The 27,297-nt window shown below is 44.9% G+C and overlaps 5 protein-coding genes across 6 annotated transcripts; 1 reads left to right on the forward strand and 4 right to left on the reverse strand.

The window, feature by feature from the left end:
• Positions 1 to 228: 228 nt before the first annotated feature.
• Positions 229 to 5,229, reverse strand: LOC4336386 (putative disease resistance RPP13-like protein 1). Its single transcript, XM_015781305.3, has 4 exons — positions 3,589 to 5,229; positions 921 to 2,448; positions 721 to 823; positions 229 to 579 (listed from the first exon to the last, which is right to left on the reverse strand). Exons 1-4 carry the CDS (start codon positions 5,091 to 5,093, stop codon positions 455 to 457), a joined length of 3,261 nt encoding a protein of 1,086 aa, XP_015636791.1. The 5' UTR covers positions 5,094 to 5,229; the 3' UTR covers positions 229 to 454.
• A 177-nt stretch (positions 5,230 to 5,406) lies between these two features.
• Positions 5,407 to 7,123, forward strand: LOC4336387 (uncharacterized protein At4g13200, chloroplastic). Its single transcript, XM_015781306.3, has 3 exons — positions 5,407 to 5,766; positions 5,872 to 6,026; positions 6,723 to 7,123. Exons 1-3 carry the CDS (start codon positions 5,580 to 5,582, stop codon positions 6,882 to 6,884), a joined length of 504 nt encoding a protein of 167 aa, XP_015636792.1. The 5' UTR covers positions 5,407 to 5,579; the 3' UTR covers positions 6,885 to 7,123.
• Positions 7,124 to 8,592: 1,469 nt separating this feature from the next.
• On the reverse strand, positions 8,593 to 12,932 carry LOC4336388 (probable inactive beta-glucosidase 14). The gene is made up of 12 exons (NM_001419663.1): positions 12,558 to 12,932; positions 12,423 to 12,489; positions 12,211 to 12,269; positions 11,960 to 12,035; positions 11,815 to 11,889; positions 11,631 to 11,718; positions 11,305 to 11,557; positions 11,022 to 11,137; positions 10,459 to 10,711; positions 10,262 to 10,364; positions 9,164 to 9,272; positions 8,593 to 9,044 (listed from the first exon to the last, which is right to left on the reverse strand). Exons 1-12 carry the CDS (start codon positions 12,684 to 12,686, stop codon positions 8,822 to 8,824), a joined length of 1,551 nt encoding a protein of 516 aa, NP_001406592.1. The 5' UTR covers positions 12,687 to 12,932; the 3' UTR covers positions 8,593 to 8,821.
• Positions 12,933 to 14,443: 1,511 nt separating this feature from the next.
• LOC107276717 (probable pectinesterase/pectinesterase inhibitor 13) lies at positions 14,444 to 15,000 on the reverse strand. The gene is made up of 2 exons (XM_015779385.1): positions 14,898 to 15,000; positions 14,444 to 14,820 (listed from the first exon to the last, which is right to left on the reverse strand). Exons 1-2 carry the CDS (start codon positions 14,998 to 15,000, stop codon positions 14,444 to 14,446), a joined length of 480 nt encoding a protein of 159 aa, XP_015634871.1.
• A 2,880-nt stretch (positions 15,001 to 17,880) lies between these two features.
• LOC4336390 (beta-glucosidase 16) lies at positions 17,881 to 26,712 on the reverse strand. 2 transcript variants are annotated; one of them, XM_015781214.3, is made up of 11 exons: positions 26,387 to 26,712; positions 25,304 to 25,384; positions 25,134 to 25,209; positions 24,949 to 25,023; positions 24,725 to 24,812; positions 24,376 to 24,628; positions 24,161 to 24,276; positions 19,247 to 19,496; positions 19,023 to 19,125; positions 18,796 to 18,898; positions 17,881 to 18,669 (listed from the first exon to the last, which is right to left on the reverse strand). In XM_015781214.3, exons 1-11 carry the CDS (start codon positions 26,525 to 26,527, stop codon positions 18,456 to 18,458), a joined length of 1,500 nt encoding a protein of 499 aa, XP_015636700.2. In that variant the 5' UTR covers positions 26,528 to 26,712; the 3' UTR covers positions 17,881 to 18,455. The 2 variants fall into 2 exon arrangements, with proteins under 2 accessions (XP_015636700.2, XP_066165346.1); XM_066309249.1 differs by having other exon boundaries at positions 25,304 to 25,365; positions 26,387 to 26,674.
• Between the last annotated feature and the right edge of the window lie 585 nt (positions 26,713 to 27,297).

The following is a 27,297-nucleotide window of genomic DNA, read 5'->3' on the forward strand; positions in this document are numbered from 1 at the left end:
TTGGTTTGAAACGGGCTATATATTACATTCCTTTGGGCGATGTTTGCTGGGATTGATCACTACAGATTTCGAATAGTCAAATATTATCCTCCATCGATCGAAGTGAGAATTTTGAGTATAGAGTGTTGCCGTGTATATTTTTTCCAGTACATATATGCATTATTCCTCAGAACAACGTAAATATATTTCATAGGAAATGTACTAGAAAACAGCCTCCACACCACCATGTCACCATCTGACCGAGTTTCATTGATAACATTTACTCATGACTCCAGCTTCAAAGGCTTATGAGTCATCCAATCAGCATCTACTATATGTTTAACAACATCATTCAAGAATCTTGTACCACAAGTTGCAACGTAGGATCACACTGTAAACTATTATGTATTGACTTTACAAGCAGTATCCAGGTTTAGCACAAGAAGATTTGACCATCAAGCTGACTTCATAATAGCTAGTCTATGCAAATAATCTCAACCTCCTCTGGCTGGCCTATTTGGACCCAAACCGGTTTGCAGGATACAAGCTCAACAGCTTCATCCTGTCCTATGTGGAATATTACACCATTGCCGATTTCCTCTGAAACATATTAAACATACAAGTCGATCAGAGCAATATTCTTTAGATGGATCGAATTTGAACATGATTGGGTGCCATCAGCACACAAGTTTCGAAAATGGTGGAAGGCAATAAAGAACAAGAAAGAAAAATGTAAGCTACCTTCAGAAGAGTGGACATTCGTCTGGCCGAAGGTAAGATCAGTACAAGCAACAACATTACATTCAAGGATTTGCCCGGCACACCTTAAAAATGTCCAAGTTTTCTGAAATGCACAGAAAACCACAAAGCATGCAATGCTTTAGAGTATGCAACATTTGATAGCAATCATGTTTGATTTCTACTTGAGAAAGAACAAATACCTGACTATCTTGAACAGAGGGATTCTGGAATGGCAACACTTCACAACCTGATACCTTTTGTACTAGTTCTTTTCTCAATCTCAAACTGTGAAATGGGGAAATATGCTGGAGTTTTCTCAGCGATACGAGTTTTTTGTGACACCGAAGTTCTAGCATCTCAAGCTGAGAGAATAGAGGGAGTTGCAACAAATGGTTGACACGGCAGAAACCCTCCATTTTAATGCACTGGAGGGATGGGAAACTTGGCAAGTCGAGTAGACACTCACAATTTTTTATTCGCAGATCTACCAATGCCAGAAGCTTGGGCAACCCCGTTAGTTTGCTACAATTCAAAATGGTAAGGTGTCGGAGACAAGGGAAGTCTGTAGCCTCAGTTTCATCCCAATGCTCCCAAGATTCCATGTCTGTGAATTTCAGTGTCTCCAATGTAGGAAAAGCAATCCTGGACTGAAAATCACCAGAGCTAGTATGATCACCGCTAGATAACATCCGTCTCACGTGCTTGATGCTGGTGAGTGAGTTGATGAAAAGATGTTTCAGACAGGGTAATAGACCAAGAGATGGCAATTCTTTACAATTCCGACAATCTTTCAGCTCTAGGAAGGACAATTTAAACGAGCACTGGCTCCCCATCCATACAGGAAATTTGACACCAAAAAAGCCCATGATAATGAGTTCCTCCAGAGCAGGGTGGGGTTGAAGGCTGTCCAACACAGATGATGCGTCATTAGCAAACATGGAGTCATTGTGTGACCACTGGAGTACCAACTTACGCAATTCACCTTTGTTCTTCATGATAGCTTCTGTAGCAATTTGTTCTTTGCTTACGTTCTCTATGCCTGATATGCACAGCTCACCTCTAAGATTGTCCAAGTTAACCAAGTCAGCAATCCCACAACTTCCTGAATCACTTGTGAACTTGATCGTGTGCATTGTTTGGAGATTAGTTAATTCAGAAATTCCACATGGCATGTACACATTCCAGTTATCTATGCGTGGTAGTTCAAGATGCCTTAAGTTAGCAAGGAATTTTATCCCTTGTGGCAGCTCACTAAGATAGTTGCAACACTTGAGGTTCATCGTGTGCAACTTGAATAGAGAACTTATTGACTCTGGCAGGCACTTGATTTTGGTGTTCTCAAGACTGAGGTACCTAAGGTGTATCAGTTCCCCAATAGAGTTTGGCAGGCCCTCCATGTCAGTATTACTCAAATCCAGAGCCCTTAAACATACAAAAGCTTTGAACAGAACACTTGGTTTTTGTATGCTCGAAGTTTTTCTTCCATCGTCATGTTTGGTTCTCTGGACAACCAGCAAAGTTCGCAGGCCAGGGTATTGGGATTCATTCATATATTTGTTATTGGATGCATGAAATTCTCCTATTTCATGAGAATGAGTCTCGCTTGGAGTCAAGGATAGATGGCGAGCTTCTCCATTTACGTTGCTCAATGTAAATCTCTCTATTCTAGAGTACTCATCGGCTGCTACGTACTCAGCAAGCTCATGGTAGAGATCATGCATGACATACCTGTTAGTATAATCAGTGTTATGGAAGTTTCTGAAGGATCTTAAAACAGCATAAACCCATGAAGCAAGAATATGATTAAAATGAGTTATACCTAACTAACATGAAGCCTGAAAAGGTTTAACCAGAAATGAATGTTTATATGACCAACATTAGTAGTTGTTTAAGGCCATCCATCTAGTTATAACCATAGGAGCTTTTCATCTAATAATCAATAGCCATCAATACAAATATTCATCAAACCACTGGGATTAAGACATGGAAAATATGGAAGGCTATCAAAGTGTGAGCTCTTGCAGTGCTACTCTTCAGCCACTAAGGAAATAATAGCAGCAATATTAAGGTTTAAACTCCACTACATAATAGTGGCACTTATGTGACATTGTCCATAAAAAGCATTCAATTCGGAAATTTCAAGAAAAAAATGTATAGACTCACCTATTACAAGGAGAATACTAATAAAAGCACCACAGAAAAATGAAACATAAGTTTTTATTAAAAATAATAAATTTATAGCAATCTTAACATGCTGTATTTCCTGAATATCTTTGGTAACACGGCACATCTGCACCAATTCTATATCCATTCATCAAGTTTGGTTGTGCATATGCAGAATTACAATTTTTTACTTCAGAAGTTCTTGTTGTCTCTAGTATTATTGTTCTGCATAAAGCATGCATACTGAAACATTTCAAGTTAGATTTGTAAACCAAGTCTTCCATGCTTTACTTTTAACTTCCCATATTAAAATTAAAATATATTTAGCAGCATTATTTTGACATTCACCAAGTCACCATGTCGAATTCAGTGCCAAATTTCTATTTTAGATTGCAAAATAACATGTAAGCAGTACAGACATTTATGTGGTGTAGCTAGTGATGTTTGAGTATTTGAATGGTACATAAAATGGAGTGCGCTAACATTGAGTTTAATTTGCATGCCAGTTCAATTTTTGTGCATGCCATGAATAATTGCATATTTATCCTTGGGAGCATAAAGGTAAAATAACAATGCAGTAATATTTTCTTGTGGAACTTTCCTTCAACAATCAACCAAAGGATGGTCACTCATGCATAATTGCACATCCCTGTGACATAATTAATAGTTCATGGTTTTTTGGAGTTGGAAAATAAGTGACATTACCTTTGCTCGTTATGGTCATAAGATGGAGATTGCTGAAGAAAGAACCTCTCCACGAGGTTATGAAAGTACCTGCAAGCAATATCTTCAGCATCGCTTTCTCCATCTGCTGCAGCAAAGCCTTGTGCCAACCATAGCCTGACCAGCTTGTCTTTTCTAAACACATACTCCTTCGGAAACAGCGAGCAATACGAGAAACAATGTTTCAAAGGCTTCTGTAAGCTATTGTAGCTCACTAGAAGAGCAGGAAGGGTATGATCAATCACTTCATTGTTAGCCCACAAGTCACTTTGCTCAACAGTCTCCCAGTGCTTCCTATCAATTGCAATGGATAGAACACTTCCTGCTGCATTTGCAGCCAATGGCAAGCCTTTGCACTTGGCTGCAACAGATTTACCTATAGAAATCAAGCCGTCATCAATAATACTAGGATCACGGTCTTGCAAGGCAGCATTTCGGCACACAGACCAGCAGGTAGTATCAGTGAGGTACCCCAGTTGGTGTATCTTGAATGCCATCATTCGAGCAACTTTAGCACTTCTAGTCGTCACTACAATTCTACTACCAGGTGCAGCAGATTTTAGAGGAACCAGCAAGCTTGTCCAGCGGAGTAGACTCTCATCCCATACATCATCAAGAACAAGCAAGAATCGCTTTCCCTCCAGCCGTTTAGCAATGATTCGATGTAGTTGATTCATCTCAGCGAAGCCGCAAGGGGACTCCGTTGCTTCTTCAGCGAGCTTCCTTGTGAGCTTCAATACATCAAACTCTTGGCACACCCAGACCCACATTTTCATGTCAAACTTGGATCTCAAGGCCTCATCATTGTAGATGTGTTGAACCAGACTAGTCTTCCCAACACCAGCAGCGCCAACTATAGGCACAACAGAGTAGACACCCTGGCAGTTATATTCATCAGATAGGAGCAGCTTAATGACCTGCTTCTTGTCCCGCTCTCTTCCATGAAGGGAGCATTTCGTCAAACAGCTGGTCGGCGTCAGTGGGCTCGGCTCACGTCGCCTCTCCTCATCACTGCTTCGCAGCCGCAGCGCGTCCCGGTCCCTGGCGAGATCGTTGTAGCGCTCCATGATCTTCCCAATCTTGCGGTTGAGGCGATCCGGGGAGGAGGAGAAGAGCGAGCTGAGCTCGCGCTTCCGCTTGCCGGCGCTGGACCGGAGGAGCTGGAGCTTGAACCGCTCGAGGCGGGACGCGCGGAGCGCCTCGAACTCGAGCTCCTCGAGCACGTCCTCGGCCATGCGCTCCAGGTCCTCCAGCTCCCGCAGCCACAGCCTGACGAAGTCATCGGTGACCACGCGCTCCTCGGCGGCCCGGAGCGCCGCGCGGATGCGCCTGAGCCCGTCGATCTCCGCGCCGTCAAGCGCCACCGCCTCGGAGGCGCGGCCGAACGGCTGCAGCAGCGGCGCGGCCAGCCGCTTGGCCCGGAACGCGAAGTCGTCCAGCACGTCGCGCAGCTCGTCCACCATCCTTTCGCCGCCGCAGCGCGCCATGGACAGGGATCGGAACCGGAGCTCCGATTACTCTGGCAATTCTAATCGAGACAGGAGTAGCACGGATGAGATCAGTGAGGTGAGCGAGCGAGCGAGCGCTCTTTGACCGGCCGGCCATCCGCGATGCGAGGACGTTGACGATAGAGAGTTGACCAAGAATTTTACTCCGGGCGACGCAGCGTGAGGACGAAACGGGCAGGCGTGAAGGCCTCGGTGGGCCAAATGTTCAAGCGTGATGGGCCAGTCCAGTCGGAGCCCACCACTAGTGAGTTTTCTCGATGGACGGGAAACCCAAAAGAAAAAAAAAAATCCTGAACTACCGAGAAACAATCCCTCCATTTCCCCCGGCTGTCCCCAATCCAAGCCGCGCGTCCGCCGACCGCCGGTGGGGGTTGCCGGAGGGGTTTCAGCAATTCCCACCCGCTAGCGGCCGCTGGCGAAGCCGAGGAATTCCACGGAACTACGGCTCAGACCCCGAGCACACACATGGCGCCGCTCCCACCACCGGCGGCAGCGGCTGCCTCCCCGACCTGCTGGGTCTCGCTCCACGCCCCCGGCCCCCGCGGCCGCAGCGCTTCCTTCCCCGCCGCCCCGTGCTCCGCCAGAAGGTTCTCCAGATTCGTAGCCAGGAGTAGCGGCGGCGGCGGCGGGACCAATCCAGGGCCCAAACCAGGTAGGTAAACCTGTTTGGTGTGTGTGGTCAGAAAGGTGCAACCGAGAGAAAGAGAGAGGCGCTTCTGAACTGTGGGATTGGGTGTTGCTGTTGCTGTCCGTGTAGGTGACGATGAGAGCAAGGCTGTGCTTGACGCCTTCTTCCTTGGGAAGGCCTTCGCCGAGGCGCTGACCGAGAAGGTGGAGTCGGTGGTGGGCGAGGTGTTCAGTGTGGTGGGGCAGTGGCAAGCCGAGCAGCAGAAGCAGGTCCAGGAGTTCCAGGTACTGCATCACCACGCTCCTTCCTCTTGATGGGAACTCCTCATATGAGAATGCAGCAAAGCGTGAGCCTGTAAATCTGGAACTGTGGAAAGGGATGCGATCTAGCTGGTGAAAAACTATATAATTTCCCTAACTCAGGTGGTTGCTTGCAATTGTGCCTATGAATCAGGGAATTGGGAACTAGAGAGCTAGCTGTATACTCCGTACGTTTCATATTACAAGTTATTGGACTTTTTTTCTTAGTCACAATTCTTCAGGTTGATTATAAGTTATTTGACTTTTTTCTTAGTCACAATTCTTTAGGTTTAACCAAATTTATAGAAAAAATCATCAACATCTTTTGTACCAAATTAGTTTCATTAAATTTAATATTAAATATATTTTGATAATATGTTTGTTTTGTATCGAAAATGTCAGTATATTTTTCTATAAATTTGGTTAAACTTAAAGAAGTTTGACTAAGAAAAATATCAAACAACTTATAATATGAAACGGAGGGAGTAGAGTACAATGTATCTTCACGCCTTACAGCCTTAGCCACAATGCACCAGGTTTGCTTAGGTTTTGCAACTAATAATTATTGATCACTGCATAGCATATACAAAGAACTTTATAATCACCCTACCATTCTTCTGTAAATCTGAATGCATGGCACATGCTTATGAGTTCTTCTTTTGGGGGATAATGGCATTACAGGAGGAAGTAATTCAGAGAGCCCAAAAGGCAAAGGAGAGAGCTGCTATGGAGGTCGTTGACGAGAAGAGCCCGAAGACTTTAAGGGAACCTTCAAAAACATTTGTGGCGCCTGCACCTGCGACATCGACACCTCCTCCCCCTACTCCCACACAGGAAGAATAGCTATAGGTGGTGATGAAGAGTTAGTGCTGCATGAAGATGCTTTTTGTAATCCAAGTAAGAGATTCTCCGGTGGCATGTAACCCTGAAATGCCCTTTTCTTCGTTAGTGAATATCCGGCATTTCAATTAAAAGAATGGATGGTTTAATTTTCACATAATGAGATTTATAAGTTTACTTTGGATCTTTGAGATTTTTTTTTTTTTTTTGCAAATACAATTATAAGAAAGCCGATATGTCTATTCTCTATCTGGTTCTGTCCTACTCTCTCTGTGTCATAAAAATCGAATCTAGGATCAGGTGTGACACATCTTGTATGTCCAGATTCATAGTTCTAGGATATGTCACATCCGATACTAGGTTGATTTTTAATGGGACGGAGGGAGTAATTGTATGCAACATTTCATCCTAGTTATCAGATTCATACAAACTTGAAGAGCAGAAACCATTGCTGTAAACTCCAAATAACACCTTTCTTGACAGCATCCAGAAAACATCAAAGGAGACATGTCGAAGACAGAGTGATTTGGGCCAAAAAAAAAAAACTCAAAATAATTTGAATAGTACACTGCCTGGACTGTCACCTTACCTTGCATATGGTGGTTTGACTTGTTCTTTCAGATGTGTTGAGACATTCCTTGAACTTTATTTGTTGCCATTCAGCTTCCAGAGAATGCAGGTATGACTAACTGGATTTCGAATGCAGCAGTTTTATTGTATCTCAGATACAAGCTTTGTTTGATTTCCTGAATTTTCGTTCTGTGGCAATGCTTCAGTTGAATACTAATGCCCAGAATGCAGGTCGTCAATTCAATGTTAGTGTAGCCTAACACTGATGATTCCAAGTTCTTGCAGACAAAATGGCCAAAATGCTCTCAACCACTGATGAAATACAAGCAAAATCACCATCTGAAGATAGAGGTCAGGTATTTATGTAATCGTTTTTTTTGTTCTTTTGTTAATTGTTATTACTACCATTAAATTGCTGTACAATATTCATAGATTGCATGCTTACTGAACTGTAGAATGTTCAAATTCTACCTATAATGGATAAATTACAATACTAGAGCTATAACATTAGTATAGAGTGACATAAGAAAATCTACCAAAGTAATTTTACACTCTTATTTACCACATCAAAATGGAAATGGCCACACCTGTGTGCGTGTTTCAGCATTATTTTCTCAATCCGTATGTGACTTTGTGTATCCATTATCTCTAATTCTCTACTCCCAAATCCCCAAAATTTTCTCAATTTGTATTCGTGTCTCCCTTCTCTCTATTCGCAAATTGATGCACAGTGCTGCACCGTGTTTCCTCTCCTCTGGTGTGTGCCCCCGTCATAGCCCCGGAATCCCGGTGGGGGCAGGGACGGGGACGGGTGGTCACTGTCCGTCGGGGATGGCCCAAGTTGCCATCCCTAACTACAGCATGAACTAGGCTAGGCTGTGTTCAGTTTCAGGGGATAGGAACTAATCCCTCCTACATGAAAAACGGAGCGATTTATTAGCGCGTGATTAATAAAGTATTAGCTAATTTTTTTTCAAAAATGGATTAATTTGATTTTTAAGCAACTTTTGTATAGAAACTTTTTGCAAAAAACACACCATTTAGCAGTTTGAAAGGCGTGCGCGCGGAAAACGAGGGAGAGGGGTTAGGAAAATGGGTGCCGAACACACCCTAAATGCATAGACAGCCCGTGAAGAACCCCTTAAACTCAGCTTATCTATTGGCAAAGGTCTTTGATGACACAAAGCGTTCTTCCGGAGATGAATTACACACAAAAATCCGTCCCTTTTATTCAGTACATATTATACTCTATGCATATGGTCTAGGATGGATAATTGCGAACATATGCAAGTACAAGCATATGTACGCTAAAGCATCACATATTGACTTTACATAAAGTAATATGGAAAGGGAAGAACAGCATGTATGGATTAATAAGAGTTAAACTTATGAAGCTGAGATTCATCTCTGAACTTTCTCCTCAGCAGTGAACCCGTGAGGAACTTCCTGTACCAATCTACCGACAATTTTGGCGTCCTCTTCAGTGTCTTGTAGTGGACATGGTAGAGCCCGAACCTTAACGTGTATCCAAAATTCCACTCGAAGTCATCAAGGAGAGACCATACAAAGTAGCCACGTACATCAGCTCCTTTCCTTCAAATTGTTCCACAAGAAAGGGTACACAACTTGATTTTCAGGCATGGCAACACATCACTACTGCAATGTCTGAAGCCAAATCTTAGCAAGAGGCTGCTTAGAGTTATTCAGCTTACCTTATTGCCGAGGCTAAGGAAATGAGGTAGCCTTGAATGTAGGTAATTCTTCCTGTGTCGTTGGTAAAATCCTTGGCAGTCATGTTGCTATTGCTTGCTTGGGAGTAACCTAAAAAAATGATTCACAAATTGATAATGCACTACTGTGCAGTGTGCACAACATAATAAAAAAGAATAGCAAGAAGTAATAACTAGAAGTAACTTAGGAAGGTAAGTTTGAGGGTATATGGAAAAATATTGAAAATATACAATGCGGGGCAGAGTGTTTGGCCCGGTGCAAAACGCGGGACAACAGCCCACAAAATCCCGCACGGGGTACGCGCGGTACCGTGTTGGTCCTGTGGGCTGGCCGGGCGGCACCACGCGGTACCGCGGGCTAGCCGTGCGACAACGGCCAAGATGCATGCGTGAGGTAAGAAATACGATGTGCACGCGTGAGGTATATGCATGCATGCGTGAGGCTCGGTCGCACATGGTCATCTCGCAGTGCAGCACGGTCGGCCTGCGGGCCCGCGTGGTGCCGCATGGCTAAGAGCAGGTACAATAGCAGGCTATAAGCCAGCTATAAACATATTTTTAAAAGATAAAAGGAAGAGAGAAGCGTCACGAGCTACAGATCTGTAGCCAGCTACAGCACGAACTTCAAGACGTAATGTGTGTATGACAGGTAGGACCAGATATTAATAGTATAATAAGCAAATATTGTATGAATTGGCTATTATATTGGCTATAGATGATTTGAAGCTAGTAGTTGGCTATACTATTAAACTTGCTCTAAGCTGTGGGATCGACGCGGTATCGCGTGTCCATGACGCAGTCCCACGTTACCATCCCACGGCAAACATATATTTTTGTATTTTTTTCAAAGACATGTATATTACTGTAAAAACACTAAAAAAGTACATTTTCATTTTTTTGGTATATGAGCTATTTATGATATGTAAAAATTAATTACTTTTTTGGTGCACTACTGCACACATGGGGTCAATAGGAAGTATATGATATTCTACTCAAATGATACCCGCAAATATCCTACCAAGTTCAGGCTAATGATTATTCTAGCTCATAGAAACAACATAGGGAGAAAGAGAGCCATACCATTTTCAGTGATATATGTTGGTGTGTTGTTGTATCTTTGTTTATAGTATGTGACTGCTTCTTCCATCCCTCGTGGAACGTCATGAAAGAATGGCGCTCCTGTCTGTTTGAGTCAGAGTGCAACTACTAGTAATTGCTGTTTACTTTAAGTTCCAAGTCTGCAAAACAATTTAGAATTTTGATAACTATATATTTACCGCTTTACCGATGGGCACTCCATCCCTTTCGTATAAACTAAATACTCGTGCATCTGCATTAACAGGATCAATTTCACACGGTGAGAAGATGCAATCCTTCACATAACATGTCGTGTAATGGTTTAGTCCGATAAAATCCAATTTTGTGCTCTGCAGTCTGTTCTTTTGTTTTGATGTGAACTTGGGTAGGCTTTGACCCAAGACTTCACGCATCTCTGTGGGATAATCACCAAGAAGTATAGGGTCTAAAAACCTAGAAAAAAAAAGTCAGGCAACGGTGCAAAAACATACGGAGTACATGTCAATTGAATGTTTGTATTATTCTCTTGTTAAATTGTCAAAAATATAGCAGAGGAAATCTTCAAGTACAACTATCAACATAATGGTAGTCCTTTGAGTTTCTTATTGTGATGAAATCTGAATGAGCTATTTATGTGAATGACTTGCACCAAAACACATCAGATACTACTTCTCATGGCAAACACTTTTGGACATCAGAACATATTAGTAGAAAACAAGGTAGCACCATGTTGACAATTGCATATTAAAGGAATGCATAATACCATGAAGCACCGAAAGATAGAGCCCTCTTAACCGCCAAGAGATCTATAGTGGTATTCCGGAATGGTTCATACCAGGTTATGCTCAAAGCAATTCCAATCTGACCACCTTGTTTTCCCTAGCAACATGACCAGAATATTGAAATTTGTATGTAATAAAAAATTAATTAAAAGGATTAGATTGATATTGCTTTCAATATTTAATAAACTGTGTGGAAATAACAATTGATGTTCTTGTCCTTCTAATCACTTTGTAGTCCTTTTGTCTGAAGGGTAGGCCTTGTACCTGATATTTGTTTCTGTAAACGCTGACTGCATTTGCATGCGACAGTATGATATTGTGACCTGCTACGTATGGCTCTATTGAAGAATTCCCTAAGGCACACTTCCCAAATGGTTCAGAACAACGACCAGGAGAGTAAAATCCATCCATGTAACTGAACTTTATGGACAAATTCGGTTGATTAAATGTTGTCCAGAATTTTATTCGGTCACCAAACAGCTTGAAGCATACTTCTGCAAAGTAACTGAAGTCCTTCCTGGAAAATAATAAGAAATCAGTAAGAAACCAGTTAAAATGAATCAATGTTTATGGAACATCAAAATACATACTGGATTTCTGGACTCAACCATCCACCATATCGCTCGTCCAGTTCATGTGGGATATCATAGTGGCATATTGTAACAAATGGCTGTATTCCTGGTTACATATCCAGTTAACAACTCTTATGTTTAGTCTCCCTCAAAATTTTGTTCTAGCTTGTAACATATGATTTTTGTAATATTATTTAAATACCTTTCTGTACAAGACCATCAATAAGGGCGTTGTAGAATGCTACACCATCCGGATTAACATCTCCAAACCGACCCTCTGAGCGACAAGAATTTTTTTTAATACATCGTTTGTTCCAATTGTATATAAGCTGAATCGTTAAGCTCACTTGGTAGAATCCTTGCCCATGATATGGAGAACCTGTACGAGTTGACACCCAAGGAGTGCATCAACTCAATATCTTCCTGGAGCAGAGATTTTTCAGTATCAGGCAGTTAAACAGATAGAAAGATTCATTAGAATATCTCTATAAGTAGTATTAAGTTCATTCTACAGAATAATTATCCGTGAATAATTCCTCGCAGTTCCTTTTGTTTTCCTGAAAGAATCTTGCAATTTGCGGTTCTTTTGAGATGTTACCATGTAACGGTGATAGTGGTCATTAGCTGTATCGCCATTGCTTCCATCCTCAATTGTACCTAAAACCATATAGGATGAGTGAACAAAGATATAATCGCAAGTTCATAGCCACATGTTCTCGAAAAAAAAAAGTAATTGTATAGTGGGGAAGAAAGGGAACAGAAATAAGCACAAACGAAAGGAAACACATTGAAGTTTCATGCTTTATTTACCTTGCTTATGAGTGAAGACATCCCAGTTGCTGAGACCTTTGTTACCCTCCAAATATCCGCCTTCAACCTGAAGAAGCAGAGTTCAGAAAGAGACTTGTTATGCAGCATGGTCGAGTGGGGATTCCGCCGTCGTGCCTGGTAAGCAGAAGAAGAGGTCCCAAAGAGGAAGTCCGGCGGGAACTGGCTGCGGTCGACGGCCGAGACGCCGGAGAGGTGGAGGAGCCGGTGCACGGTGAGGAGCACCACGAGCCACGCCGCCGCCATCTCGTGCGTGCGTCTTCCCGGCGGCCCACACGGTGCCTCGCCTCTCCCCGTCGCGATTCTCGATCTGTGGATGCGGCGTGGCCTTGGCTCGTCCCTCCGCGCGACGGCTATACGCGCCGAGAGAGAGATATTGATAAACCTTGAGAAGCGACGACGATGGCAGAGTTGCACCTCTCCGCTGTGTCGCGTCGCGGGCCGCTTTGGCAAAAGGCGGGAGTGCGGGACAGACAGAGAACGATGTCGCCTACGACGTTACCGCGCGCGGCCCGGTGATATGGCGATTGCGCTGCGTCAGCGTCACCTCCCACCGAACGCTGTAGCCTACAAGGACGATCGGCGAGGAGCAGGATGTGGTGCCACGTTACCGCGCGCGGCCCGGTGATCTGCCGACTGGCGCGCGTCACCACCCCACCGAAGAGTGTGCAAGGGCGGAAGCCGATGATGTTTTGCTGTGTAGCCCAGCAGGTAGCGAGGAGTACGTGGCATTGCATGGAACTATCACAGCCCACCGCAGCCCAGCCCGTGCAGAGCACCATACGTCGTTGGGGGGGTCTAACAGTCGCAATATGTCAACAAGGCCAGCATATGGGCCGTATGCCTAGGCTGTCACGTGAAGTTGTTTTACACAGTCAAGAGATCAATATATCCCGTTTTATACGTTTAAGATGTACAAATAAGATCCGATCACTAGTCAGGAACGCTGATGGGCGATCGCTATGGGGATAGGGTAGCGATCGATTCTCTCCCCCCTCCCTCCCTCCACCCCTCCACATGGTTTCTTTTTTTTTTTGGCACCGCATTATTTTTTTATTTTAGTAAATTTATACACATAAAGTTTATACACATAAAGTTTATACACCTCAAGTTTACACATCTAAAGTTTAGAGACCAAAAGTTTATAAGTCAAAAGTTTATATATCCGATTCAAATTTGAATTTGAATTCAAATATTTTTTTATATATAGTATTTCTATACATCTAAAGTTTATAAACCTAAAGTTTATAAGTCAAAAGTTTACATACCCGTTTCAAATTTGAATTTGAATTATATCTGATTCAAATTTGAATTTGAATTCAAATATTTTCTATATATAATATTTCTATACATCTAAAGTTTATACACCTAAAGTTTATAGACCCAAAGTTTATAAGTCAAAAGTTTACACAATTTGAATTCAAATTCAAATTTGAATTCAAATATTTTCTATATATAGTATTTTTATACATCTAAAAGTTTATACACCTAAAGTTTATAGACCCAAAATTTATAAAACAAAAGTTTATATACCCGATTCAAATTTGAATTTGAATTCAAATTTTTTTTATATAGTATTTCTATACATAAATTTTTCTAACTTTTTGTTTTTTTAAAAAAATTTGTGTGGTGTACTGTAATAGGAAGAGAAGAAGGGGAGGAGGAAGGAGGGAGAAGAGGGAGGAGTATAGAGGGGGGAGGGGAGGGGGGGGAACTGATCGCCCAGCGTGATCGCTGGCGATCGATCGCCCATTAGAAGGGCCCATCACTAGTTAAAGCCTTAACTTAAGGAGGTTAAATTGAATGTTTTTTCATGTCTCCCTCAACTTGTCATCGAGTTACAAAATCGTCCTTAAACCGCAAAACCGATACGACGCATCCCCCAACTAACAAAACCAGTGCAAACTAAATCCCTTAGCGGTTTTGATTCCGGTTTTATCCGATGTGGCAGCTGACTTAGTGTGGGATCCACGTGGCCCCTACACATCAGCCTATTCTTCCTCTCACCTATCTTCTCCACGGGCGGCGCCCGGTGGGCGCAGGCGAGCGGCGCGCGGGCGGGCGAAGGCGGCGGGCGGTGCAGCGGCCACCACCTGGCTGTGGTGCACCACGAACCCCGTGGTCTGTTGCCGGTCGCGACGCCCGTGCGCAGTCACCACGGTGGGTTTTCCCGGGAGCGAAGGCTTGACGAGGATGACGCAGCTCCGGTAGAACTGGCGGTAGGCCTGCGCGAACAGCGTGTCCTGGTTCCCCTCGATCCGGCAGTTGAAAAAGATGCTCTTGTCCGCCTTCACCCGTAGCGCCAACGTCTGCTGCTTCTCCTCCCCCGCCGTGTTCCGTATCCCCAGCCTCATCGCCGTGAACCGGTCGCTGTCCACCGCTGCACCAGCAACACCGATGTCAATGTCCATGTCAATGCATGAATGGATGAGTCAATGGCGGTGTACGGTGGCGTACCGAAGGTGGCTGTCTTCCATATCCTGACGCCGTCGGCGATGTTCTTGCTGCCGGTGATGATGGATTTCTTGGAGCAATCGCCGTACATGGTGATGTTGGCCATTCGGCTGGTGACGTTCAATTCACCGTCTCGTCGTAGACGCGTTCCTTCACGTAGATGATGTACTTCCCGGTGTACGTCTCCGGCAGGGCGTCCAGCGCCGCCGAGATGTTGGTGAAGTCGCCGCTGCCGTCGTTGGCCACTGTCACGTTCGGTGTCAGCCCGACAACGAATTCCTCGCCGCTGGTGAGCATCCTCCAGTCCTCGTCGGACACCCACGGCGGGACGGGTACTGACCCCTCGAGGTGGCGGTCCACGTGGTGCTACTGCTAGATGTCATCCTCGACGTCGACCTCGCTGCCGCCGGCGTGGCTCTCGATGGCGTGGAGGTCGAGCATGGCGGCGAAGGCGGCGCCCTGCTGGATGATGGCGATGGTGTTGCTGGAGATCTCGCGGCAGTCGTCGAGCAGCATCCGACAGTCGCGGAGGGCCTCGGTGACGCGGGTGTCGTTGCTCGCCCGCACCGCCTCCAACACCGACGACCAATCGAACCCGCCCGCGCGCCGCTCCACCGCTCACATGCGCCCGCTGGCCGCCGCCTGTGGAGAAGATAGGTGAGAGGAAGAGAGGAAGAATAGGCTGACGTGTGGGGCCCACGTGGGTCTCACGCTGAGTCAGATACCACCTCGGACAAAACCGGAGTCAAAACCGCTAAGTAACCTAATTTGCACTGGTTCTGTAAGTTGAGGGATGGGTCGTATCCGGTTTTGCGGTTCAATGACGATTTTGAAACTTAATGACAAGTTGAGGGATCTTTGGTGTACTTTTTTCCTTTTTATTTTCTGCATGCCACTGTGGCAGCCCATTGCGGCCCAGCCCGCGCAATTGGTCGTTAGGGGGCCTCCTACCCCCAACCTCCTTAAGGAACAAACGAAATTTATCAAAGGAATAAACATAGATTCTTTAGCATTAGAGATTTAAATTCTGTTGACTATTATCCTTGATTATGTTTTTCTGGATACAAGTCGATTAATCTTTGATCCTTTGGACATCATTTGGAAAAAAAAGAACTTGTTTGGTTTAGTATCATACCATAATATTATCTTGTTAATTTTTGGTATTACCAATGTTTTGTGAGGTAGCATTGAAGAAAATGAATGTGTTTGAATTGATAATAATTGAGAGCTGACTTTATATTATGATAAAAATAGTTCTTGAATTATGTCGAGTTGACTGTGGCATTACCAACCATTTGGCTTCAACCAAACCACCACATTTACTATTTAAACTAGGCATATTTTAGCATTGATCAAACAGGCCCAAATTAAATCACACCATGTGCTAATGCTAACAGAGTAATCGGGGGTTTATGAATCACACACGCAGTAACAAGTGTCAGTTTTTTTTACCACGGTTGCTGCTCCAAGATAGTCTAGGCCACCGACTTGTCTTCATGCATTCACATGGTGGAACTAAAGCATCTATTATATTATTAAATGAATAGAAAAAGGAACCTCCACGTTCGCTCTCATGGCCTAGAAATTCTCATATTAATAGGAGAAAAAGAAAAAGCAGAGTTCATATAGAAATACAATTTAGAAATACCTGAAATTCGGAATTAAAAAATAAGAAATATTAGAAGAGGGGACTAGAGTACATATAGAAATACAATTTAGAAATAGTTGAAATTCGGAATTAAAAAATAAGGAATATTAGAAGAGTGGACTAGAGTCCATATAGAAATACAATTAGAAAATAACTTAAATTCGGAATTAAAAATAAGGAATATTAGAAGTAGATTATAGAGTCCATATATAAATACAAATAGGAAATAACTGAAATTCGGAATTAAAATAAGGAATATTAGAAATAGAGTATAGAGTCCATATAGAAATACTATTTAGAAATAATAACTGAAATTCGGAATTAAAAAAAAGGAATATTAGAAGAGGAGAATAGAGTCCATATAGAAATACAATTAGAAAATAACTGAAATTCGGAATTAAAAATAAGGAATATTAGAAGTAGAGTATAGAGTCCATATAGAAATACAATTAGGAAATAACTGAAATTTGGAATTAAAAATAAGTCCATATAGAAATACAATTAGAAAATAACTGAAATTCGGAATTAAAAATAAGGAATATTAAAAGTAGAGTATAGAGTCCATATAGAAATACAATTAGGAAATAACTGAAATTCGGAATTAAAAATAAGGAATATTAGAAGTAGAGTATAGAGTCCATATAGAAATACAATTAGGAAATAACTGAAATTCGGAATTAAAAATAAGGAATATTAGAAGTAGAGTATAGAGTCTATATAGAAATACAATTAAGAAAAAAATAGAAATTCAGAATTAAAAAATAAGGAGTATTAGAAGTAGAGTATAGAGTCCATATGGGAATTTAAAACTAACTAAAATTTGGAATAAACATAATAAAATTAAAAGTAGAGTGTAGAGTCCGTATAAAAATACAATTTACAAATAACTAAAATTCGAAATTAAGAAAAACATGGGAAGAAGAGTTTAAAGTCAATATAGGAATACAATTTAAAAGTAACTGAAATTCGAAATTAAAAATTAGTTTAAAGTCCACATAGAAATATAATTAGAAATAATAAAAATTCAGAAATAAAAATAAATAATATTGGAATAAGAGTATAGAGTCTATATAGAAATACAATTTACAGAAAATTCGGAATTAAAAAAAATAAATATTGAAAAACTAGTCAATATATATAATTTACAAATAACTAAAATTTGATATAAAAAATAATTAATAACTAACACGTATATAAAATACAATATGAATATTACATATTAGTAGTTTTGTAAAGTTATTGCAAAATTTAAAATTATGTTGTCATTTTAATATATTTGAATAATATAATGAGAAAACATACTATATGCTATTATATGAGAGAAAATATATATGCTAGTTTTGATTAAAGCACAAGTTCATAACTGAAGTAACTGTACAGTAGTGCAATAGTGTATTAGTGTGCACTACAATATCCCCAATTTTACATTTCAACACAAGCGGGTCTACAACTCTAAACAAGTATAAAACTACTATCCAGTGCTAGATGTATTGACTGGAAGTCGAGAACTGGAATCTAATAGCTCGAGTAGACGTCCACCTGTTTATTGTATGTCAACTAAATGGATGTGAAATATTTTAAAAAAATTGACAAGATAGATCAATATATAATATATCACTCCACAAACATGTAAGTTCAAATTAAACTTCTATAAGTTGTAAGAAAAATAATAAATTTAACTGTAAATATACATATATTAATTTAAGTCTTGTTTGTTATTTTTGTTACAATTTGTAGAAGTTGAATTTTAACTTGCATGTTTGTGGAGTGATATATTACATATTGATATATTTTGTTTATACTTTTTCAAAATTTTTTATAACCATTTAGATGACATGCAATAAATGGGTGGACATCCACTCGAGCTGTTAAAACAGTTCCCCGGTGTAGTATAGCTACTTGTATCGGAATATTCAAGAATCTGCTCTACGTGACCACACTTGGGTATCGTCTGTTACATTGGAGCCCGTGAGGAAATCTCTATACCACTTGGCAGACATCTTGGGAATCCTCTCCTGCGTGTCAAAATCCACATGGTACAGCCCAAACTTGATGGTGTAACCGAATACCCACTCAAAATTATCGATGAGTGACCACATGAAGTACCCCCCTACATTTGCTCCCTTCCTGCAGTTTAGCATGTGCCAACAGGCGGATCTTTCATGTGAGCAGGAAAGCACAAATACACCTTGCAGCAAACACGAATGTATTTTACATGCATATGCAATACAAAGTTCAGCAATAATACATCACCTGACCGCCGAGGAAAGATACTTGAGGTAACCTTGCAGGTAGTTGACCCTTTCAACGTCATTGATCAAATCTTCCATGTTGGTATCGCTATGTTGTGAGTAGCCTGAAAGCAAATACCATGACCCATGAATCCATGATAAGTGATGGGGACGGAATAGACGCATAAAGCCATATGAACTTGCAACTGGATCTTCAGGGGGTTGAGTCCAATGCATATCACTACTCACCGTTTTCTGTAATGTAGATTGTTGTGTCCTTATATCTACCATTGACGTACATGACAGCCGACTCTATGCTTTCTGGGACAACAAAATACGTTGAAAATGCAGTCTGCAAGGTCGATCATATCACATATTCAAATATGAGATACATAGAAACCAAACAAATATTGGACAAAGTTGATTGAAGATCAAGTAGGGACATAAAAAAGTAGAGAAGTACTAGTTCTTACAGGTTTCCCGATTTTTGCACCGTTTCTTACACCGGTGGTGTAGACGAGAGCATTCCCCTCATATGTGTTAAGTGCGCACGGAGAATAGATGCAATCCTTTGCGTAAATTGCTGTGTATTGATTTATCCCAATGAAATCCACCTTGTTTTGCAACAACTTCTTTTCTTCTGGTGTAAACTTTGGTAAGTTTGATGAGAGGATCTCTCTCATTTCTCTAGGGTATTCACCAAAGAATATTGGATCCAGAAACCTGAAAGTAACACATTAAAACTGTAAAAAAATGCATTCGAATTGAATGTGTAATATATTCTTAATAGTGGAAAACACAAACATAACGGAATGGATATAATCTTGTAGTAGGTATCATAAATTAGTTCTCATAAATAGAAGATATGGAATACTTAAGAAACTCGGTATCAATTTGATTTAAGGAGTAATAGGGACCGTCGTATATATTAGACTTGTATGACATACTGATCCGAATATATATAGTGCCTATTTCTTCTTAATAAGAGAATAGCGCTTGGTATGACTTACTATAGATATGGAATACTATAGGCACTATAGTTTTTGTGACCATGTCTTTTTTTTTCTATCTATTAAATTTCTAGATCCACGGACCAAAAGGACACCTTCAAAGCTCCAACCTTAGAGACAACTTGTCAGTGATCAATAATCGTTCCTCTAATTTAATCCTACTCACATGTTGCACGTTGTAGTTTATGAGTACTGAAAGTATGTGTAGCGCCCGTTCCGTCGTGGCGCCTAGCGGGAAAATTTTCTCCTAAAAACCCTATTTGCGAAATTTGTTTCTTCGCTTGTCGTCTAGTGTCCGTGCCATCTCAAGATCTCAAATCCCCGATCCATCGTCGAGTTCAATTCCGAACCCAAATCCTTCCAAATCAATTTCCTCCGTAAAAGTCTATTTTGCCTCCTCCGGGGTCGATGGGCCGAATCTCGCTCGGCCCATCTCCCCCTCCCCTCCCCCGGCGCGCTCCCGCTCTCTCTCTCTCTCTCTCGCCCCCTCCCCTCCCCGGCACGCTCCCTCTCCCTCCGCTCCGCTCCGCCCCGCCCGCGTGCCGCGCGCGCGTGCGCGTGAGCCGCCCGCGCCGAGCCGAGCCCTCCTTTCCGCCCCCTCGATGACGCTCCCCGCGCGCCCGCGTGGTCCTCGCCCGCGTCGCGTCTGCGCCGCCCGGTCCCGCTGCCCTGTCGCGCCTGCAGCCGCGCAGCCGCTCGGCCCCGCGAGCCAGCGCGCGTGCCCAGCCGTGTCGCCCGTTGTTCCCCGCGCGCGCGCGCCGTGGTGGCCGACCGCCTGGTTGCCGCCGTCATCAGCGCCTGCCCGCGCCTGTCGCCCGTGTCGCCGCTCCGCTCCAAACCGCCCCGCCGTCATCACCGTCGTCATCGCCTCGGCCCCGCCTCTCCGCGCGCAAGCCGCCAAGGGACGGAGGCAGAGCCTCCCTCCTCCCTCTGCCGCCCCGCCTCCGCTCCCTCCTCCTTTTCCCGAAGAGGCAAGGGGACAAGCCCCCTTTTCTCTCCCTCTTTTCCCCTTTTTCCCTCCCGCCGGCGTCATCCTCCTCCCTCCTCCCTGTCGCCGCTTGGGCCGCGACCGCCGAGCGCCAGCCCTCTCCTTTGACCGCCCTAAGTCGGTTCCCAAACCGACATTGCCGCCCATTTAAACCCCAGCCTCCCCCTTTTCCTTCCTCTCCCATTCGCCTCCGCGCCATTGCCGCCGCCCCCGTGCTCTGTTCGCCGTCGCCGTTCGTCGTTGCGCATGTCGGAGGAGCCGGCACGAGCAAGGACGTGGAAGGGGACTCCGGGCGCGCCCTCTCCTTCCTCTTCCCCGGCCCAAGGCCGGAGAGATTACTCCCCCGCCGTCGGCCTCTCGTCACTGCATCCCGCCCGCACGGTAGTGCCTCCCTCCGTTCTTCCTCCGCGCTCCATCCCCCCCTTAGTTCTCGGTGGTAGCACGAGTAGCCTCCCCGTAGCTAGCCGGCGCCGCCCCGACCATTGCCGTCGCTCGCCGTGTGCTCGCCGCCGTCGCCGCCCGATCTCCGTAGCACCCGCTCGTCGCCAGCCTCGCTCGTCGTAGCTCCGCCCAATCCGACGCTAGCATCGGATTCCCGTGGCCGCGTAGATGCTCTCACCGCCGGGAATCGGCCCCTCGTGACCTCGTCGCCGTTTCCCTCTTCCCTCCCCGCCGGTTGCCGCCGCCGCGATTCGCCGCCGTCAAGCTTCCTCCGGCGAATCCGAGCCGTTGGCTCGTCTCCCCTCGTCTCGTGCAACCACCCGGTGTGCTCGCTTTCGCCGGTATCGCCGTGGTTCGCTCCGCCGCTCGCCGCTGTTGTCCGCCGTCCGTTCCGGCCGGCGTCATCGTCTACCTCCCGCCGGCCCGCGTGGCAGCCACGTAGGCGCCACGTCGGCGCCAGCTCAGCCGAGGTCGGGACGGGCCGACCCCGGTCAGCCCCTCCCGTGCGCGCGTTCCACTGTGAGCCGTAAGGCTGCGCGTGGGCCCGCTGCATCCGCGTCCACCGCGAACCGCGCGCGTGCACCGCGTCCCTCCCCCACCCTAGCGCCGCGCCGCGTGCTCCCTCCGCACGGTGAGCCGAGCCGCTGACAAGCGGGTCCCACCCGGGACCACGCGTGGTGAGCCCGGTCCACCGGCTCTCTCTCTCCTCCCTCCCGCGCGCGCGCGTCTTGGGCCGCTCTGGGCCGCCTTCTTGGGCCGGCCGGCCCGTTAAGCTCGGCCGAGCCGCCCTTTCTCTCGGGCCGCGCCCTAGCCGTCCGAGAAAAGTCTATTTTCCCTCCCTCTTCTTTTCTTTTCCAAAAGGATTTAATTAAATCCTTTTTCCTTTAGACCAAAAATCCAATAATCTTAGAAATTCAATATCTTCCCAACCGTAAATCCGTTTGACTCCGTTCAACTTCCAAAATTCCTCAAATCTCGAGATCTATCTAATGGCACGCTTAGAGGTCATTAATAGGGCTTTATTTTCGCTGTTTGTTGAGTTGTCCCGTTTCGCGTGTAGTTTCGGAGCCCGAAGACCCGCAGTGCGAGGATTTCGAGGATCAAGCTCCAGATCTCGAGCAAGGCAAGCCACCTTTGAACATCTTGAGCCTATATTTGAATTTAATTATGTTGCTTGAAAAATTATTATGCATTGATAGGATCGCACTTAATCTGTTGTCCCGTCTGCAAGGCAGATTGGCGGACCCACCTAATTTGTTGCATTGATCCTCCCTTTGCTAATTGTTATATCGTGTCCCCTTGTAACCATCTAGTTGCGTCACGATATTCGTGCACCCTGTGCGAGTATCGACGGACGCCTTCAAACTTAAAATCTGAAAAACAACTTGGGTAAAACTTGGGTTTATAAAAGACTTGGAAAACCCGACACCTGGGTCGGTGCTTACGAACTAAATGAATTTCCAAAACCGCGGACCGGGGAACGTACCGGGTGTACGGTTTTCCGCTCTCGCACTTAAGGACCGTTTCCTTGGAATTTCATCCGAACATAAGACAAGTACGACCACATGGGTGGAATGGGACACCCCTGGCTGAGTAACTAGCTTATCAGGGGAGCCTTGATGCCGAGAGACATGTGGATTCGCCGGGGTGGTGTCGGGGAGGACCCCTGGGCTTCCTGCCACAGTATGGTCTGGGACCTAACCTGTTGTTGGTCTGGGACCCCTCTCGTCGGCATATGGTAAACCTGTATCGGCTTTGGAAATGCCTTGTCATGAAAGCTTGGAGGTCTCCCGACGTGGCTGATCCCCACGGGCTGGGTGATCCGGGTTAGTAATGTCGTGTGGGTAAAGTGTACCCCCTCTGCAGAGGTTAACAAACTGTTCGAACAGCCGTGCCCACGGTCATGGGCGGATGTGAGGTGATTCCTAGCGTAGTTTTGTTTGACTACTGCTTGTGAAATTGCTGTTGTGGAAAGGAGTTCGATGTTTGAAAAATCTGCAGCTGAAGGGATCAGCTAGGCCCGGGTGGCCGTTTGAAAGTTGTTGGCCCGGATGGCCGTTTAAAAGTTGTTGGCCGAGTGCCAACCTTGAACAATTTTAAAGACTGATACATTGCACAAACTCCGACCGGACGAGACGCACTGTCTCATCCGTGTCGTTTGAGAAGCACTCACTTAGTTGTTTTCAGAAAAGAGTTCAAATAAAATCAATTGCAAAAACAACAGCCTTTCCTTGAAGCCTGCATTAAACACTTAATTCCCATGGCTTGCTGAGTACTCTCGTACTCACCCTTGCTCTATATAAATAATCCCCCCTAGTTGCTGAAGAAGATGAAGCGGATCCTGCTGATGAGGAGTTTTTCCAGGAGCAAGTCGGCTACGATGAGTTTTAGGGTTTCGGCCTAGTTCCCAAGTCGCGCCTGTGTTGTTTGGTCCAAGTCCTGGCTTCCGTTTCCCTTTTGTAATGCAGTTGTGAGCTCGGGATCTGTCCGTAGCCCAACATGACTGTACTCCTACTCTATAATAAAGAGACCTCTGTTGCTGTGATATTCTGTCTTCCTGTGATACCAGCACTGTTTCCTGGGACTGGTATCGATTAACAGGTTAAGTTGGAGCGTCACGGGCTAGTTCCAGTCGGGACTAGTTCGGGGCGTGACAGTATGTCAGTGCACATGTTCTCACTATTTATATCTTAAAAACAGCTAGCACACGTTACCATTCCTTTTTTTTTAAAAAAAAGGAAAAAAAACCAGCACAGACGTCGTGATCACCGTGTATAATCTTTTTTCATTGCATCCCCATCCACATGAAGTTCAAGAATTACGGAACACACGAGGTAATTTCTCTTCTTTTTTTTCAGGGTGTTCTAATTTCTAATTGATGGACACTGAATTTTTGCCACTACATTTTGCATCACTAAAGAAAAGGGAGGTAACATGCAAAGCCATACCAATCCACCTCGAAGGCCAGCGCACGCCGTGCCGCCCGCACATCCTCCGTCGAATTCGTCAGCGGCTCGTACCATTTCATCGCGACCACGATCCCGATTGAGCCGCCTTGCTTTGCCTAACCACACACACAAAAAAATCTCAGACAACACGTCGAAACATACTAGCCAGCCAAGAGCTCAGCTAAGGAGGGGTTGGTTGTGTTGTGTGTGGTCACCTGGTAATTCGTCTTGTAGTTGTGGACGGCGGCGGCGTGGGAGAGCAGGATGTTGTGCGCCGCGGTGTACGGCTCCCGGCGCGAGTCGCCGCTGTTGCAGCTGCCGAACGGCGGGGAGCACCGGTTCGGAGGGTACGCGCCCAGCATGAATTGGAACTTGGTGATCAGGTTCGGCTCGTTGAACGTCGTCCAGAACCTGACACGATCACCGAAAGCCTTGAAGCACACGTCCGAGTAATACCCAAACTCCTCCCTGAAAACGAAAAATGCATACGTAAATACCGGATTAACCTTAGCGGAAGCTGACATGACAGAATTACAGAAGAGGAAACGTGGCCATGTACGTTACCGGATTCCAGCGCCCAACCAGCCGCCATATCGGATTTCCAACTCTTGTGGAATGTCGAAATGGTTCAGTGTCACGAATGGTTGTATGCCTGATCATATACAAAGAAAAAGAAAGAAAATTGCAACAGTTCATCTTGTTATTAGAGTATGAAAATGTGACGACTTTACTCTTACTCCAGCTATAGCTGCGATAGATATCTGAATCTGATCTGTCGGAAGGGTTACCTTTCTGTAGGAGCGCGTCGATCAGACGGTTGTAGAAGGCGATTCCTGCCGAATTAACTCCTCCAAACCGACCTCCTGCGAGGATTGGAGAACAACAAAATGAGGATATGATCAAATGGCGATCTGCAGGTAAAACTTCAGTACTGAAGTGAACATTAGTACTGCATGTGTTGATCTTGACATACTTGGTAGAATTCTTGCCCACGAAATTGAGAATCTGTAGGAATTGACACCCAAGTTATGCAGAATCTCCACATCTTCCTGTTCGGAACATTAGGCACGGTTATAAATCTAAGATGCATCATGCATCACATGAACATTGTTATAGCTTTGGCTTGTAAATTTTCTCTTGTACCGTGTACCGATGGTAGTGATCATCCGCTACATCCCCGTTGCGTCTATCTGAGATTCGTCCAGCTGTGACGAATCGAAACAACTTTGAGAGAAAAACAAGAGGTTAACTTGAATTACATACGCGTGTTAACTGTTCCGATTTTAGGTAGAACAGTGGTAGATGTGATGTCGACAAAATAGAGGAGAAGAATATGTGCATCCATCATTTGCAGATCTGAGCTCAAAGGAGAGCAATTTTGTAAATTAAGCCCCTCGTGTATATCGTTCCATCCACCATAATTTAAATCGTGTTGGCTGCATTTGCCACTGATGTCCATCCGTTTGACTATGGCAGTGGACACCACTGTATTTTTTATGTGCACACCTTCCATGCAATGAAAAGAAAAGGAAAAACGCCACAAGCACCCTAATAGTGTTTGGAGAATGATAGGAACAATGATACTGACATCATAGGATAGGAACAGAACACAGATGAGTCATGAGAAACCAAATGTTGCCTTGTCTGTAAAGCTACAACCAACAAAAAGAAATATAAGGCCTGATTTAGTTCCCCAATTTTTTTTTTCAAAAACATCATATCGAATCTTTGGACACATGCATAGAGCATTAAATATATATTAAAAAAATAATTACACAAGTAGGAGAAATCACGAGACGAATCTTTTTAACCTAATTAGTCCATGATTAGCCATAAGTACTACAATAATCCACATGTGCTAATGACGGATTAAGTAGTCTCAAAAGATTCGTTTGAGTAATAGATTTAACCTTCCCCGCAAAAAAAATTAGGCTCAAAAGATTCGTCTTGCGGTTTCCAGGCGAGTTATGAAATTAGTTTTTTCATTCGTGTCTGAAAATCCCTTTCGACATCCAGTCAAATATCCGATGTGATATCCAAAAATTTTCTTTTCGCAAATTAAACAGGCCCTAAGTATGGTGGTGGCTAATGCTTAAGGGGCATGCCGGCATGGGCATCTTTCACTATAACAGATTAGGTACGGGCGGGAACGAATGAACGATCGACAAGGAAAGGCAAGCTCCACACCCACCCTCCATGTGAGCAGCCCATGATCGACCAACCCACCTGGTAAGCGGACGTCGCGGCGCCGAAGAGGAACCCCACCGGGAAGTCGTCTCGGCGGAGCCCGCGCGCGCCCGGCGCGAGAGCCGCCAGCGCCGCGACCACCACCACCGCAATGCGCGTTGCCGCCGCCACGGCCATCATCGATCATTCGATCCCCCCCCCTCTCTCTCTCTCTCGTGTAGCTCGCTCCTCTGTCCGGCTGTCCCGGCTCGACTCGCCTTGCCTCGCTCAGCCGGGCGGAACAAGCTAGGCCCTGGAACGGGACGTGCAGGCCTTCGTCTCTCGCTCGGAGTGGGAGATCGTACGTGGATATGAGTGCGCGTGTGAGTGAAGTCAAGTTGGGATTATCCTGCAAAACGTGGTGGCTTTTCAAGTGGGGATTATCCTGCAAGTTGGGATTAGACATGTTAAACTCGGTCCATCCAGATTCTCTCTGGCTCGAGTCCTCGACGCGCGCAAAGGAACAGGAATGCGACCGTGGGGGGTGGGTAGGTGATCAAATTGACCGTTCCGTCTCGTTATTGGACAGGTGAGGTAAACCGGTCGGCTCTATCTGGAGCCACACGTACCAGCAGGGGAGGCGCAACAGACTACAGGCACGCGAGGAGGTTAGTGGCAGTCGTTGAGTTTATCACCGCCGGCCTGTGCAAAAATTAAGTTTGGCTGATTCGGCGGCGTCTCACTCTCAAGCCAAGGCGTGGTCGACAGCGTCGCCGGCTGCGTGAAGCCGTGAACCACTAAAAACCCAGCCACGTTGTGGTCGCGCATTTCCTTTCGCCGGGCCATGCCCGTGGTCATGCTCTGTTTCGGTTTCTATGGCCGCAAGATGGATGGATCATGCATGGATGGTACGTAATCTTTTTTTTGAGAGGATTATGGTACGTAAATCGGTGCAACGGGGCCAAAGTTTG

The sequence above is a fragment of the Oryza sativa genome, chromosome 4, assembly GCF_034140825.1.
Source record: "Oryza sativa Japonica Group chromosome 4, ASM3414082v1".
Lineage (NCBI taxonomy): Eukaryota > Viridiplantae > Streptophyta > Magnoliopsida > Poales > Poaceae > Oryza > Oryza sativa.